Consider the following 17357-nt stretch of genomic DNA (forward strand, 5'->3'; position numbering starts at 1 on the left):
TTTGAAATATTAAAAAAACACACACACATTCAACATTCAGTACACAAATACCCTGATCGCTCTCCTGAAACAGGGTGAATTTTCATTAGCTGCGGCTTCTTTACATGAGTTTAGATGAGCAGATTTTGAGTTTGTGCCTTTTATATAAAATGTGTAACTGCTGTCCTACCAAGACACTCCTAAAACAAAACTTAGAAGTGTTTCTGAACAAATGAGCAGTACAGCCCTTGGAAAGAAGACGTGCATTGCATTGATACGGTTTAGACTTCACTCTCCTTCATGTTGATTGTGATACTGCTGCAATTCAGCACTGTGTTTTGATGATATCGTCAATATTCTCAGCTACAATCTTCTGGCTCCAGACAGTTCTAAGCTCCCAAGCCCTGATCTGGGAGCCAGGGGCAGGGCTTCTTACGCTTGCTCTTCTCGAGGGAGAGGTTTCCTGGAGAAAGCCAGAGCAGGGAGGAGGGCGGGGTACCAGCACAAATTAATTCACCTGGCATTGATCTGTCACTGCAGCACAATTACACTGCACTCCTACAGAGACACCCCTGCCGTGACTTACCAGAAAACACAACGGTGTAATCACCACTGAATCACTATGTTTTAACCATTTCAGAATCACATATGCAATGCTGAAATGTGGCTGTTCAACAGACTGCAGGTTATATCAAACCAAAACATGCCGGATCCTTCAGGGGTTCAAGAGAATAAGGAATACAGGATCTAAAGCTGATGCTCAGATTGGGTAATGAGTTTTGTTCTTGGCATATGATGATCCTACACCATTGATCAAAGATACTGCATAATATTTGGATGTATGTAGTCATTTTGGTGTTAATCAGCTGCCTTAATTAAGAAAAGATCATTTAGCATTTACCTAAGCTTGGGATCAAAAACAGGCAAACCACCTCAATTCAGCCTGAATGTAGTTACATCTACATCGTCAATGATGTGTATTCATCTTTCACAGCATGCATACCATGTAATACACAGCTCCTAATATCCTGAATCATCACACAGAGGTGCATTAATGATGAACATGGAACTGAAATGTCTTTTGGCAATGAAAGCCAGGATGGTCCAGGCATTCTGTCTCCTATGTAGAGTGTATCTATCCAAGATGAATAATGTCACTTTTCAAATAAATAATTTGCCCAAAAGTTTATTATTATGAATATACTAGTTTATATATATATATTATATAATAATATTATATATATATAAGAATTGGTATTTTTTTGGCCCACCCTGTAGGTAACCTTGACCAGAGCAATATCAATATTCCTAATGCATAATGTATTAATATCAAAGCTGGTATTGTTTGGAATTCCCAGCACTTGCTGTGAACTACAGGCATGCTGCCTTGCACTGCCATCCTGTGATAGTACTCTGAAATTGCAGTGATGTAATTAAAAAAGCTGAAGGATACTTTTGCTTGACAACGAACCCAGTTCTGCTTATGTAACGGCCAGTGAGGCTGGGGAGCAGAGCCGGCAAGCTTTGTACCTCTGAGACAGCCACTTATAGCTCTCTCAGCAATGGGTGGGGATGACGACGCTGTTCAAACTATATTCTTAACTACCAAGGGCCAGGCGTTTGTTAAAGCCACACGCAATATCTTCTTAGCTTTTGGGGTTTAGAAGGCATGACGTGTGGATGTAAAATGCTGTTTGTTTATTATTCAAAGTACATCAGTCTTAATGGTTAGGGATGGAGCTTGTGCTCATTTTATTAAAACAAGCATTCACAGATTCTCAAGTGGTGCAGGGTTATTATGGATGGATGTGTGTAGTCACTAAATTCCCAGGGGTTGTGAAGTCGTATTGCTGCAGTTGCAGAGCCCAGCACAAACCATCATTTTTTGACAGTGCTATATTTTCAGAACATTTGGGAACGCATTAGCGGCTCACTGAATTTGACACAGATAGGATGGATGCACAAGTCCCAGGACTAAAGGTATACTTATGCTGTCAGCTCAATCTTTTCTTTAATCATAAATGCAGTAGCATGCTTTTTATTTATGCCTCTACTGCAATAAATAATACATGCAGACCTTGCCTTAAGAGGTCTGCTCGGCCCTGAATTTTAAGCCCGACCCAACCCCGAGCAAGCATATCTTTTTTTGTACCCAACCCATCTCAATTCAGAGATCTCAAATTCTTAAAACTGCAATGTGTGAGATCATCTAAATACTAAATAAGTGACGTCGTAGTTAATATAAGCCGCCCACACCCTAAACAACGATTGCCAGCAAACGAAAACTTTTCATTCATTATTTTTCTCATAGGGACAAAATAGGAACTGTATCATTAGCATTCATCGGTGCCAATGGACGAATCATATGTGTATTCCTAAAGTATAATTTTTGATGCTGCATTATTGATTCTGTAATTAAAAGTCATTGAAAAAGGCCCAGCTTCAATTATTATTGCTTTATTAACTTAATTAGCAAATAGTTACTTGGTCTTTAAAACTATTTCCATAGTCATGTTGCTAAATCCTAAATTAGTCTGATCAAAATAAACCCAAGACAACCCGTTTTATGTACATCTTAAACAGAAACATGTGTTGCTATTATACAGCATATGCTTTAACAGAACATACAGTGTACAAGATCAAATTAGCCTAAAATGAAGAAAAACAAATTACATAGGATCAAAATGTGGCCTTTTATGATGTTGGATACAGAAGTTTACCTATTATTTTTGCATTTCATTTTTAGTTGTTTGCTAAACGGGGTAATTCATAAAATAGCTTTTGATTTTTTTTTCTCCCCAAAATACATAAATAAATAAAAAGCCTGGCACAGAGGAACAGTGAGCTCTAAGATACTTGGGCGTTTGGACTACGAATCTGTCCGTCGGCAGTTCCAGCCTCAGAGTTGCACACCAGTCCCTCTCCAAGATGCTTGTCCTTCATGGATCAGAACATCATTTTGGAACTGTTTCGGTAAACCAAAGTTTCCATCTCATTCTCCAAGCTCTTCTGGATCCTCAGAATCATCATGACATGCTGTATAAGGATTACATCTAGGTGTTTGGTTTTTCTACTCCTACCTTTTCAAACCGCAGCACTCCCAATGGAGAAATACAATGGAATGAAAACTCAGCTCAAAATACACATTCACAATGTAGTGCGTTTACAAATGTACATTCATTTACAAGCAAAACACAGTTTACACTATGCCATACTTGTTGCTTATAAAACATCTGTTCCAACATCTTATTGTATATTTGAATGCAAAAGCAACTGTTTATAAAATGTTAAAAACTATTTTAGTTTTAGATTATTAGCCATTATTTCTTGAATTTATAAGCTGTTACATTTATTTATGGGCCTCCCATCACATCTCAACAAATAACATCTGTTGTCAATTTTAAATGACACAACCCATCACTAACATTGTCTTTAAGGAGTGTTTTAGTGAGATTTTTTTTTTTACCTTTTGGCAAAATGCTTCTCAGTAAACATTTGAAACCAGCAATAACCCACGCCCCTTCCTCTACACTATTCATCATGAAACAGCATGATTGTACAATGTTCACAGTGAAAAATGGAAAACTTATTTCATGTTAAAGGACTATCTATATACAACCGCTGAGATGCAAAATCTTGAAAATGAGATTCATAATAAAATATGATATGTAGATATTTGCTGGCATCAGTGCAACAAACCAGTTTCGTACAAAAGATATAACTGTCCAGCCTATGAGGTTCAATGTCGTGATTCTGGTTGCATGTTACTTTTCTGTGCTCCGTCTCCAAGCACTCGTTTCAAAGCACACCATCTTGTTCGAAACTGTAGGACAGCAGTTTAAAGGAGAAAGGAATGAACTTGATTCCAGCACCGGTGTAGAACTTGTTCTGAAATTCCACCCTGTTCAGATAAAAAGGAAACGTACAGTTTACTGTCTCGTTGAAGATTGTGTTGTCACTAACTATTCACAGGAACTGGTTTATGTGTCAAATTGGGTTTAATTGCTGCTTTTATACTTCTAGTTATGAGGGCAATGGATTTCAAACAGAGTTGAATAAATACTGACCAATGCAGTCGTAGAGCATGCAGGAATGCAGAAAGACCCTCCATGACAAGTAGAATAGCCACAGTCAATACAGCAAACAGCCCGAAGACTGGCACTAGTAACACAATGCCAAACGCAGTGTCCACACGGAGGCCCACTCTCATTACCATTTCCCAGAGAACTTCAGACAACTCTAAAAGATATTGTGCATTATTACAGATGATATTTTTTAAAAAAATAAAGGATTACTGCTTTTAAATTCCAGTTTTTGTTTGATTAGTGTCACATGCAAAATATATTTCATGTTTACAAACAAGTTAGAAAGACTGTAAAATAAGCAGTCTCTCTATATGAACAAATGGACGAGAACAGTAGATTCCCTTTTTAAAGTAACAGTTTTAATATAGTTTGAAGACATTCCAAGTTGTTGGTTCTGACAGAGTTAAAACTCACTGGAGCAAACAGAGTTATAAAAAACAACACACAAACAGATACCCACGGTAAAATTAATTTGTACTCTGAAGAGAGTTCCTTCTGCTCATACTTACGTGCGTGTGCAAGACTTAGTGCCCACAATCGCAGGTAGGAAGCAGTGTTTGAGATGCAGCCAAGGCAGTATTCAATAGTGTGAATAGCTTGATGCATTAACACATCTCCAAAATCAAACTAGGGGAAAAAAAGAAATAAAAACATGTTATTTATAGGCACAACGTTTCTCATCCATTAAAAAAATCAAAAACGCCTTTAGCAACGTATTGTTCGGTTTGGCTCAAATCTGCATTAAATAAAATATTTGTCTACTATTTGTCTAGTTCAAAACATAAAAAAAAAACCTCTGTTTAACTTTGCAGCTCTCAGTGAGTTTACCTCCTCTGGTTGTGTGTCTCTGCTTGCTCCATGGTCTGTGTGGCTGATGCCTTCTTCCAGATCTTGAGCCCTCAGAAGAGACAGCTCCTCTTCACTTCCTCGCCGCACCAACTCGTAACCGTTCTGCAATTAGAATTTTTTTTTTTTTTTTTTTAATTGATGGTCCATTGGATAGAAAGAGGGTTACTTGCATCTGCTGTCAAAGTGAGTTCCAGTATCACAGAAGTGCATCTAGTCTGCTGTACCACCTGCATGCTAAACTTGCTTTCACTTCTCTAAATACACTTTCTAGTAGTTCTTCTGCGAGACAACACAATACAACAACAAATGAAACCCATCAGTTTCGACAGAGAAATTCAGGCTCATTGCACCACCCATGAATCAAGCAGAGTACGATACTATAACCAGTGCTGTTGGACAGCTATTGACTGCAGCCCTGTTAACACTGTAGCTTTGTTTTATTTCAATAACCACATTTATTTTTAAACTATATTATTTACAATTAGAGGATATAAACGTTACTCAGCGAATGTTTTGTTTTTTTAGGCAATTTCAAGTTATTGATAAGAGAATTTAAAATGATCATAATTATTTAAACAGCAATGAAAAACATTAGGTTTATGGTACCGTGAAGGAAACTGTAAAGGGAACTCATAATTGTAAAAGCAGTAAGGTGAGTAACAAACTAACTCCATCGTGATTTATCAGTTGATTCAAACAACAAATGCTGGATTTTAAATAAATATCAAACTACAAGGAGAATAGGAAAACAGGGTTTTTATGCTGGGTTATTTGGATATTATTATTATTATTATTATTATTATCATCAGTAATAATACAAACAAATGAGATGCATGCAGTAATTGTACCAATTAAAACCAAGATTCATTTTGGTAATCTCAAGATTAATCATGATTCATTTTTTTTAAATTGCTTGACAGCCCTAGTAGATAGTGAATTATACTTACTCTATACATCCCAAGGCTCTTGCCTCCATTGTGGAGCCAATACAGGTAAAGTGGTTTGCCCAGCAGCAAAACAGGCACAGAGAGCAAGGCTACCACCACAAGAAATACCTGTAACCCTGTCTGTAAACAAAATCACCAAGGGATGTCAGCAACATGCATAAGCCACCATCAAGCACATCATTATACCTTGCACTAAAGGGCTCAATACAATGACAAAGTTAGTCATGATGACCAGACAACAAGGTGTGTCTAATTTACCTATGCAAAGTCTTACATCACTGAAATGCACACACATTAAATGGCTCAGCAAATCATAGTTAAGTACCGTACTACACTCACAGTATGTGGAAGAAATGATTTTGTCCAGTAGTTATGATTTTTTTTTTTTTTGTCATTACATATTTATGCACACTTTTCTTAAGACCTTGAAGAGTGGAAATCAGTAAGAACAATGAAAGAATACGGACCTGACCAGGATAGAGTGGCTGAAAGCCTTCAGTCCCTTGAAAAAAGAACATGTTAATGAAGTGAATGAGGATGCTTGGAGCCACACTGGAATTCTCTGCCGAATATGCCAACCATTTATAAACCACCATAAACACCAGGTACCCAAAAAGGCACAGCAAGAAGAGGATCTCGGGGAGAAATACCAGGTAGATGTTAAACTTCTTTCTGAAGTGCCTGTTTAAAGATGTGAAGAGAGATAAAATGTTGACAAAAACTCACAAGCAGTCATAATGAACGAATTATATTTTATATTTTAAACCTTCAAGTCACATTTATTCCTACACCAAAATGCAATTGGCTTATGTTTGTTTACTGCACTCTTTCATGCTGTTTCCTTGAGAACCGGAAGCAGACCTGTACCTGTCAGTGTGGCTCATTCCCATGGCGCAGGAGCTGCTTCTCCCACTGAAACCCAAAGCCACTTTTGCCACGCTAGATTTAAAGGCTCTTGCGGAGCTCAGAAGGTAAACATTTTACAGGAAACCCAACTGAAAGCCAATTTTTAACAATTCGACATTGTGCTATAATAATACATTTCATGTGAACTCACATGTGGTTGAAGACGCCCAGGATGACTCCAAAGGTCATGTGAACAATTCCCAGGATGACTGACATTTTCATTTTATAAGAATTCAAGAAACTGAGTTTGTTGTTGGCCAGGTTCCACATCTAATAACCCAAAACAGATATAACCTTGGTAAGCACCTCTTAATAAAAACTATTTCCTAGAGCATGCAGTTAAAATAACATTTAAATAAATACATAAATAAATAAATAATAATAAGGGTAAAATGTAAAGCTCCAACACAAAATTTGAACAATTTATCTTATTTATTTATTTTTTTAAAAACCTTGCAAGACAATAAATGCGTTATATTTTCCAAACTGATCTGAAATGGAGCACGGACAATATTAATTTGCCACCACAGTTATTTCACACAATACACACTTAACAATGCAGCGTAGAAATAACAGTACAATACTGAATACAGTAATACAAACACCCACCGGATCAATGCCAAATGGATATGGTCCACTGAACACACCAGTTACATTTGGGTCAAGGGTTAAATAACGATTTGTTCCAAGATGTTCCAACCTATTAACAAAAATATGTAAAAAAAAAAAAAATTATAATCTTCTACACAAAATTGTGTAGAAAACATAAGAATGAACTGCAATGTGATCTGAGCTTAGTTGTGGTTTTCTTGTCACTACTGACCTCCCTACCACCAAGCAATCTAAAATGAAAAACTAAAACACAGTCTCTCCTACATGCAGATCATATAACCCACAGATTTCTGTATTGTACTTCACTTGATCAAACAGACAATTCCATGTCTGACAACGTGTGATAATTGACCTGGAATTACACAGGAAAGTGAAGCTGCTGTCAGGGCGAGAAGTGCCTTTGGATACTTGACTACTTCCATTCCAGGTCCATTATCACCAACAACCTGCCCTGGGCCTCATGACACCAACAGACCAACAGTAAAAGCTAGCCCTTCCATTAGTTAAGAAATGAAGTAATTCATTTGACTTACGTCCAGTGATTCGCTTCGAACATTGCCTTCACACTCCAGCCAGAGCCGAACATATTTATAGACTTTGAGAAGCAGTCATTGTAGATTAGGCCAGTGTACACTGAAAAAACTCCCATTAATAGAATAATATACCTTCCTTCAAAAAATGTGTTCCAAATCTGTTAATTAAAAAAACAGATTAATTCATAAATTCAAGATGCAATGGTCGAATAGCCACCTAAATCAATATGGTCCGTGTGAACACCTGTATAAATTTAAAACTTGTATTGTCTTTGGTAAGTGAAGCATACATAAACCATACAAAGGTTTGTTATCCAATAACATTTACAGCAATTAATCAAATAAAATATTGCATTTTTGTGTACGCTACACTTATGTTGCTCCACAACAGACACAAGCTATTAAACACATTTTACCTCATTTCTTGTTTTCTTTAATGTGGGATTGTTTTCAAATACTACCATCCACAATGAAAACAGAGCCATTATTATTCCATGTCCGAAGTCTCCAAACATCACAGCAAAGAGGAAGGGGAATGTGATAATGGTGTATGGAGCTGGAAGGATTTAAACAGGATTTAGCTTTCCAACAGCAGTCTGCACCTATCAATTTAAAAATCACAGCACTGCAAGCCATAATGGGATCTGAACTGGAACCACACTGACAAAGAATACAAAAAAAGGGCAAACTAAAACTACTTTTACATAGCAGTTTACATCCACAACTACTGAACAATGAACAGTGCTACATTTAGAAATACTGAAAGAAACGTAACAAGTAACGAAAGACGTCTTGATTGAAGATTGCTCCATCTTGTAGTTTCAGATCAAAGTTAACCAGGCTGGGTCCCAAGGTGCTTTCAGCAACAATTACCTGGATTAACTTCTTTGTAATTGCCCACTCCGTAAGCGTCTACGATATTTTGAAACCCCGACGTGAATTTGTTCGTTCTAATGAGGCTGGGAGGTGTTTCTGTGCTTGGTATTCGATTCACAAAGGATGGAACAGTGGCTCCACTCTGCCTCTTAAAAAAAAAAAAAAAAAAAAAAAAAAAAAAAAACAATAGAACTGAACCTGTAGGATAGCAGGAATAGCAAGAACTCAAAATGAGTGCCAGAACGTCATGCACATCCTAACTGTGTTTAAAGCATGCGTTATTCAATCGTACTACTCTATTGATGTAAATAAGGGACAGCCCATCCCTTAATTAAGTTTCAGCTAGTCGACCTCAGGTCCTTCAGCATGATAATGAACTCACCGACCCCTCCTCAAGTGCTCTGCGCAACATCGCCAAGTCATCAACCGGGCACCAGACCTCAGCAATGAGGCATTTATTTGTAACATCAAAGCTGCAGAGGTTCAGTATGTGATAAATCGCCTTCATCTTTTTCACCTGGATCACCCAAGTGTAAATGGATTCTGAAGCGTTACCCAAGACCTGTCTCAGGTAATCTTCGGTTCTGTGCAAAACCTTACCAAGAGATGGCAGGAAAAAAAAAACAAACATTTCTCCTATTAGCAACAGAGACCATAATTGAAATCTGATGAGTTACATGCAAAAAACTAATTAAATTAAGTTTTTAAATATACCAAGAGCTGACATACATTGATTAGTCAGAGAACCAATCCATATTTAGAAATGAGTTACTTGCTTTCATGGCTTAAAAATTCTGAAGGCAACACAAAACACTGGGTATGGGGTCCCCGGTGGCTCACCCAGGAAACGCACTGCCATTCGGAGTGCAGGGTGAGCCATGCAGGTGTGCGTCCAATCCCACTCTTGGCAGGGGTTTCCACAGGGAGCTCTGCATTGGTCTTTGTGCTTTGCAGGGTTAGGAATACAGTGTGGGTTATATGCCTCATCACACTTCAGCAATTAGTACGGGCCACAAACACCCAGCGAGTCTCAGTGGAAACTTTCCAAGCAGGGCCCTTGCCTGCAGTATTCAGATGCCTGGTGATATTTGGTGTTTAGATTCGTTGCATGAAAAGAGGCATCTGGATTCAAAATGGTATCAAAGGTCATCTGCTGATATTAGATTCTTAAATGAGTTTATAAAAATTGCTTATAAATAAATACATAAATAAATAAATAAATAAATGGAAATTCTTGCACCATTTTGGTTAGCTAAATGCTGCCTTTTTCAGTTAATCATTAAATGATACAATAAGCTCTCCAGTGGCCAAACAGAGCGAGAGTGTGTGTCAGAAGTACCACTTATGGTTGTAATATTAACCTGACTACAACAATACGTAACACACTTATCATCCAATTTGTGATCATATTGCCGAAACAAGATTGACTTGTTTCATCAGAAATTATTTACCCAGACTGACATACTCCCACCCTGTACAAGCACAAGGAAGTCATATGACTTGCCTAAGGACACACACACAACCCTCAAGCCACAGTCAGCTGCACAGCTGACATTTAAACCCAGGACTCCTGCCTCTTAATTCATTCATCTATCTGAATTACATTTGTCCCCAGGTTAAAACTAAGTCCTCCCTAAAAGGAGGCTTGTAAAGATCATAAAGGAAGCTGTGTACTATTCCAATATGAAAACTAATCTAATTCCCAGCTGAACAGCAGAATCAACTCGCTCGTTTCCTTATAGAAACATTCCAAGACTGTCATTATTTACAAGACACTAACGCAATCACTATGATTAACAGTATAATTATGTTTTAATAATGCAATTACACAATGCTTTAAATCCACTCACAGTGTGCAGATCCTGTATTCGGGTCTTGAGCCCTTCCACAACATCCCTCCTCTCCTCATTGCTGCTGGGGTATGGATAGGTGTGACAGTGGTAACTGAGAAGACCAGCAGGGACACGAACAGTTAAAAACAGAATATATACACACACACACACAGTGTATACATTGTACTAACAGATCAATATGATATACTAACACGCTTGTCAATGATACAAAAAAGACTGAACTGCTTTAAAAACATTAGTTACCAACACAGAAGTAATTTCTACTTGATTTCAGACCGCTGCAATAAGTGATCAGATGGACAGATAGATGTCTTGATATCTCTACATTCCAATTCTGTTTATAAGCTAAATTACATGTTGCATAGATATTTTGTACACATGGGCGCCCCCACTACATCCACAGTGCCAGGGCTTTGCATCCCCAGTGCAGGATAACTACTAAGAGACAAGACTGTGGTATTATGTTAAGGGAAGTATTTCTATGCAGGGGAAAAGGAAATAATATCTCTCTTACCAATCGCATATCTTCTTAACCTTCTGGCCTATTTGTTCACCCCAATAAGAAACTAAAAACACAACACTCTTTGTGGTTTCTCCCTAAAAAAAAAAAAAAAAAAAAAACAGTTTTATTTTAAAATGCAGTCACAAAGATGGCTGCAGTGGGCGGCGTCAGACCAGAAACCAGGAACCAGGAAATAAACAACAGAGCGGTGGAGTTTGGTGAAGCTGAGCAATTGGTTTCGCTCAGCATCTAATAATGAAACAGACAGAAAATAAAAGGTTGTAAAGACAAAACACACAGGACACAGCACTTTTGCCAAAATAGAGACAAACAAAAACAGTGAGCTGAAACTGAACTATTATTATTACTATTATTATTATAACCTCCAATCCTGTTCTCCACTGACCGAACAAACAACCCCGAGTGAGTGAAAGCATCCTGTTTTTATGCAGCTGTACCGAGACTTGATTGCTAATCAATCATTCAACTGGAGTCTCAGTACAACTGCACGTGAATTAATAAAGTGCAATTCCCCATGCTTGCATATTATTTCATTTTACCTGCACGTGAAGTGCTGTGCAATCCTCGTGCTCCTGGAGCATCAACCAAACCCTATTTATTCAAACTGATGTATTCAAAATACTGCAGTATTCATCGCAAACTTAAAGAAAGGTTTGCATAGCACATAAGTGTTTTGTTGGAATGAGAAGTCACACTGTTAACACTCACAGTGTATGGATCTTCAATAATATCATCTATCTCTGCATAACTAAGAATCGTGTAGCCTTTACACACTCTCCACAGCATCCTTTCAAAAGCTTCTATTTTCCCTCTGTGGATTAAGCCGGAAACAAATCTATTTAGAAATATAAAAAAAAAAAAAAAAAAAAAAAAAAAAAAAAAAAAAACAGCAGTTAAAGCAAAATGATAATGAATAAACTCTTCAAACTACTGTTCTACGACAATAACCATACTTCGATACTCCTACTGTACTTCAATAACTATATTAATACATTTAAAATTTTACCAAAGAATACAATGCCTGCACGACCCTGCTACACACTCTGGGTTGATCAGAAAGACATACTGTGGGTGTGTATCACTGCTTATCTGAATCCGGCATTACCAAATCTTTAAATGTTTGATTAAGCTTGGTAGACCAATCTAATACATTTACATAGTTTTTGCATTTACAGCATTTGATAAAAAGACAAAGACCCAAGGACAGTGATCTGAAACACCTGATGACATCAAAAAATTGGATGAGTAAAACAGTGCTTATTTGATAAGGCAGACACTTGTGAGACTGCAAGGTCTGGCTTAGTACTTTGTTTTCTTCTATTACCCACCCTAGTTTGGCCCCCATCCTCTGCATGTTGGTATACTCCACAAAGGACTCCTTTTCCAAAGAAGGGAACTCTTCATACTGAGATTGTGAAGGCTCCTGCTCAAACATAATTGTGATATATGAACCAGCTGATACTAGAAACGCCCCTTTAACCTTTCTTCAATCATGCTGAATTAAATAAGTGCATGAAGCAAGAAGGTTGTACGGCATGAATGAATAATCAATGGGCTTGGATAAATGACTAGCCGGTCAGCCTTCCTTTAAACTTACTTTCAACAGAAACCTATCAAATGAATTACACATGAATGTACAGCACCTCTTCTGAACAGAGAGATGGCACACCGATAACATTGCTTTTTCCAAAATACTACTTCAAAGAAAGCATAGTGCCAGCCCATTAGTGTTTTGCTGGAATCCGTGTGCACTCTGCTAATCTTCTGAACAAAGCCACTGTAAAGGATTCTGGTAACATATCACTATTAGGTACTTTCTTTCATGCAAGATTGTTGAGTAAATCAATACAATTAGAAGTAAACTACAAAGAACACAAGTTTGATACATTTTCAACAAACATGCATGTATGTGGCTCTTGGTGTTGTAACACTACTGATCCCCATTCCCAGGTTTACGTCCACATTCAGCCAGCAGGGAATATGGAAAGCATGCAGCAGCAACTCACAGCTCAGCTGGGAGAAGAGAAGCTGAATCTGTCTGATTTACCAGCCAGCATTTTATTGGACAACTACAGAAATAAAGAGGAATGCGTATGCATCATATTTTACCTCTGCATTCCTTTGGACAAAGTTCCTGGTTACCCTCAGCATGTGGGTGTACTCTGTCAGCTCCAAAAGATTCTTCTTCAACTTTTCTTTATTTTTGGTTACTTCCCTTAACTCGACATCAAGCTTTTGCAGCTGCTCCTTAAATGGGGAATGAAGTAAAGATGTTACATTTCTGGTCTAAAAGATCCAAGAATATGCATTCATTCTCATCACTACCAGTACCATTTAATTGAGGCATGTTCACCCAAACCTGAATCCTATTGCATAAATTGTTCAGCAAAGTAACATTTTCTGCACAGTGTAACTTACCATTATCACCATGATATGTTTAGGCAGTGGGGCTACCGGATTGACCTCTACTTCTGGCAGAGGTATGTCTGCTTTTTTAATTTCTCTCAGCAAATAAACTGCAATGTATAGAAAAACGCTTGGTTAAGGCTTCTGTTCAGCTGTAGCATTGCTGACGCCACTCTTAATTAAAAGTTTCAAAATAAATAAACTGCTGTCGATCTCTATTATTCTCAATGGGTCCTAATTGTTCTGGAGTTGCAAAAAGCTTTTCATTAAAGAATGACTTAGGAGTAAATTATGCTCTTCATTAAATGCCATGTTTCAGTTGGTGAAGAAGTTAAAGTATTCTGTCAGCAGTAAAAATAACTCAAATGTAGCTTTTTCTGTTTTACAAAATATACCCACTTGCACTAAATGTACGTTTGCATGACGGAACTTTAAAAAAAAAGACTGGTACATTTTCACAAGGACTAGCATATGAAATGTGTATATATCACTAAAGATCACTTGCTCTGAGGAGGAAACACAGCAAGGGTACCCTCCACAATTCCAGTCTATCTACATAATTATTCCTAAAGTAGATCATCAAAAAATATATTCATGAAATGGAACGGCACGCCAGGACCAGAGCTGCTTCCCCATACCAGTGCTGAATTGCAGTTTGGAATTAATCAGATCTGTCTGAGTAATAAGGGCATTCGGCCAGACCTCTTTTTGGCTAATCCCACTTGAGACATATTTATTGACTGCATGTCTTACCGAGGATTCTCTCCATTTCTTCGCATCTCTTTATCTCGTTGACAAACTTGCGCTGAAAGGCGTTCACGTTGGGATTGAGCTGAAATTGAACAAGCAAAAAGAAACATGCAAAACCTGAGTCTAGCAAATGCATGGAATAAAGGTGCAACGTGATTTGTCAAGCTGCTGGTGCCACTCAGCAGGCCTGTCCTAGAACTGCAGAATTAAGCCTGGTCAGGATCAGGTTGTCTTTCAGCATGCAATATGGATGCGAATTGCCAACTCAACTAGCAATACTGCATAACAGCATTAACCCACAACCAACATGAACCCCATCAGTAATGAAAAGGGACACAGTTCCCGAACTAGCATTGCTGATCAGGTAGTATTATCAAGTCTAATGCTTGTGGCCTGGCTGACCCACTGTACAAATTAGTGATTTTTCCATCTTTACGAGAAAAACAACCTCTGAATCCAGTTTGCCAACTGAATATAGATATTTAAAAAAAATAAAAAAACAGGCTCAGGGCCAAAGCAAATAAAGTAGATTGGATTGGTTTGACTGCAAGTTAAAGGTTTTTACAAAACACTTTTTTCAATGCTCCTTGTAAAACATTAACTTGGCACTCTTACACTATTTGTGAACATGGCTGTTAGCCTCAAAGTCAGGATAAATTAAACTCTCCACGCAAACCCCTTCAACATTGCACAGCTTAATCCAGTGTTACAGAAAATGCCTTGCCCTAAAATAAACACATACAAGGCAGACTTGACTAACATTTAACATAAAGACAAGCAATCTGAACACATTCAACTTTCCCCTCCAAGCAGTTTTCGGTGCTAAAATTACATTTCTGCTAGATGTTGTGAGAAACTACTACATCAACAGAATTGAGATCTTTTATTTAACATCATGTAATCAAAACAACTACACAATGAAATCGCTCAAGTCTACCGGAAGCCATAATAGCAGTAAAGGAATTTCATGTTAGATTTCGAAATGTCACACTTGTCAGTTTTTCGTTAAGTAAAGTATTTGGAAAACTGCAAAGTGGTATGTAATTCAATTTTCTAACGTAACATTTTTCAGCAGGTTTCATTCGACTTTACAAGTACACGTTTAATTGCCTGTCCATTTTGTCTTTAAAAACTGGTCAATGTTCTAGACATCAGATTACTAACACCTGTAAATTATTGACATAATACCTGTAGATTACTAGATTACAGAATGCCCTACAAACTAAAGCAGATTACTTAACCAGTATGTTTCAGCTACCAAGTGAATAACACAATTCCAGTTATCATTTGGCCAAAACACATTTTCTTATCCACTAAAATCTATAAAATAATATAAAAAATAATTTAAAAAAAAAATTAAAAAGTCCCAAGCAATCTTTGGTTGTATCTGAAAATCATGCATCCAGGGGACCGTGTCAGCCCGTTTAATTCAATGCACATCAAATCTTGTTTTTGGCTGACATCATAATTCTGCCCCGATAACTTGTGTATCTGCTAAAATAATTATTTGCTTCCATCATCCTACCTTATCATTTGCTTACGTGGAAGTAACCAGCATACTATTACCTTACACCTGAGAAAACTAGCGCCAGGCAGCCAAGACCTGTTATTATATTTACTTATAGATTGATAGACAGATAGACAACTTTGACTTGCTTGCTTCTATTTCTATTAATAAAGAGGTGGGATGAAAACCTTTCAGACAAAAAAAACAGTGCTGTTTGTAATGTACTTACATCTCTAAATTCTGCCAGTCCCATTTCTCCCAGTTCGCTAATGCAGTCATAAGCGGACCCAGACTGCAAGAAGAGCTGGGCCGAGCACATCTCCTCACTTCTGAATATGGAGCCCATCTTTTCCCAGTCTTAAGAGATTTTATTTTACATCCAGGAAGCAATTTTTCTAAAGGCAAGTATGTCAGCAGTTTGTCGATCATTAAACAATGACACGTCAACGGTTCATCAAGAACCGATATGTATATTTACGATACGCAATAGCTATTACACACGATCGACAATTTTACATATATTTATTATATTTTTGTATGTACAATATATAAAAAATCTTATCTTCTGAACGTTCATCAAACGCAATCCATAAAAATGTCAACAGTGACAGTGAAACCTGAAACCCTAATTTAAATTGAAATTAGGATGCTGTGTGTGTGACTGCATTGTATCCCTATGTAAAATGTTCGCTTTAAAAATAAATGAAAAACAGGCCAAAAGCGTATGTAATTCTGACACGTCGAAACAACTGCACGTTTTCCTGCAGTTTATTCTAATTACAAAGATTTAAAACCCCGTCGACTTCTCTTGAGTGTAATTTTGTTTTGCTTTGTATTTTCTTTCTGTCGCTCAGTTTCTTCCACGTCGTTTCCAGGTCGACAGCTACACAGACTGGTGGCCAACCGCATACTTCCTCGGGGTTAGAAGAAGAAGAAAAAAATACTGCTAGGTGTCACAATTAAGCAGGCCAACCGAAACGTGCGTTTAGTTACATACAGAGTTGATGAACTTGAAGTCAATCAACGTCACAAAGTTGAAAACACGAACGAGTTACATTAATCGAATTTTTTTGGTATGCAGAAAATTCCTTATGCCAAGTACTGTTTTATTCAGACGCTCCTATTTCTAATGTTCAGCTGGTAAAAACGTGTGTTTCATTTCAAATACTAACTTTTATGTTTTCTATGTAATACTGACAGAATTAACAGAAATAGAAACGTCACTTGTTAAAGAGTGAGAGATGACAGATTTTATTTTAAGCATGAGCCAGTTCACAAGTATCTATTTAACAGCCACATTAGCTTTGACTTTTGGCTTCAGAGGTTCCTGCAGTCACAGTGAAAGCCTGTTTGGTGTGAGTAAAGCTGAGGGAAAACAAAACCACTCCTTCAGGAACAGGGGCTTGAAACCTGAATCCAGGAGACCTAGTTTGAGGCAACTTTTCTGAATCAAACCCCAAGTCTGCCCCTTGTGTGCCATGCAGTGGCCTGAAACCTAGTCTCCTGAAACCAAGTTCCAAGCCACAAAGAG

The 17357-nt window shown here is 37.6% G+C and overlaps 1 protein-coding gene across 5 annotated transcripts; it reads right to left on the reverse strand.

Annotated features, from left to right (window-relative positions):
• Window positions 1-3397: 3397 nt before the first annotated feature.
• LOC121299891 (V-type proton ATPase 116 kDa subunit a2-like) lies at window positions 3398-16726 on the reverse strand. 5 transcript variants are annotated; one of them, XM_041228092.1, is made up of 20 exons: window positions 16056-16726; window positions 14323-14401; window positions 13582-13679; window positions 13273-13410; window positions 12492-12586; window positions 11872-11974; window positions 11155-11237; window positions 10638-10731; window positions 9170-9382; window positions 8785-8935; window positions 8328-8467; window positions 7912-8069; window positions 7376-7466; window positions 6918-7036; window positions 6328-6541; window positions 5861-5980; window positions 4893-5015; window positions 4574-4691; window positions 4047-4218; window positions 3398-3880 (listed from the first exon to the last, which is right to left on the reverse strand). In XM_041228092.1, the coding sequence occupies exons 1-20, from the start codon at window positions 16170-16172 to the stop codon at window positions 3778-3780; spliced, it is 2529 nt and encodes an 842-aa protein (XP_041084026.1). In that variant the 5' UTR covers window positions 16173-16726; the 3' UTR covers window positions 3398-3777. The 5 variants fall into 5 exon arrangements, with proteins under 5 accessions (XP_041084026.1, XP_041084025.1, XP_041084024.1 ...); XM_041228091.1 differs by having other exon boundaries at window positions 8785-8929; window positions 11872-11998; XM_041228090.1 differs by having other exon boundaries at window positions 11872-11998.
• Window positions 16727-17357: the final 631 nt, after the last annotated feature.

This window comes from Polyodon spathula, chromosome 25 (assembly GCF_017654505.1).
Source record: "Polyodon spathula isolate WHYD16114869_AA chromosome 25, ASM1765450v1, whole genome shotgun sequence".
Taxonomy (NCBI): Eukaryota; Metazoa; Chordata; class Actinopteri; order Acipenseriformes; family Polyodontidae; genus Polyodon; species Polyodon spathula.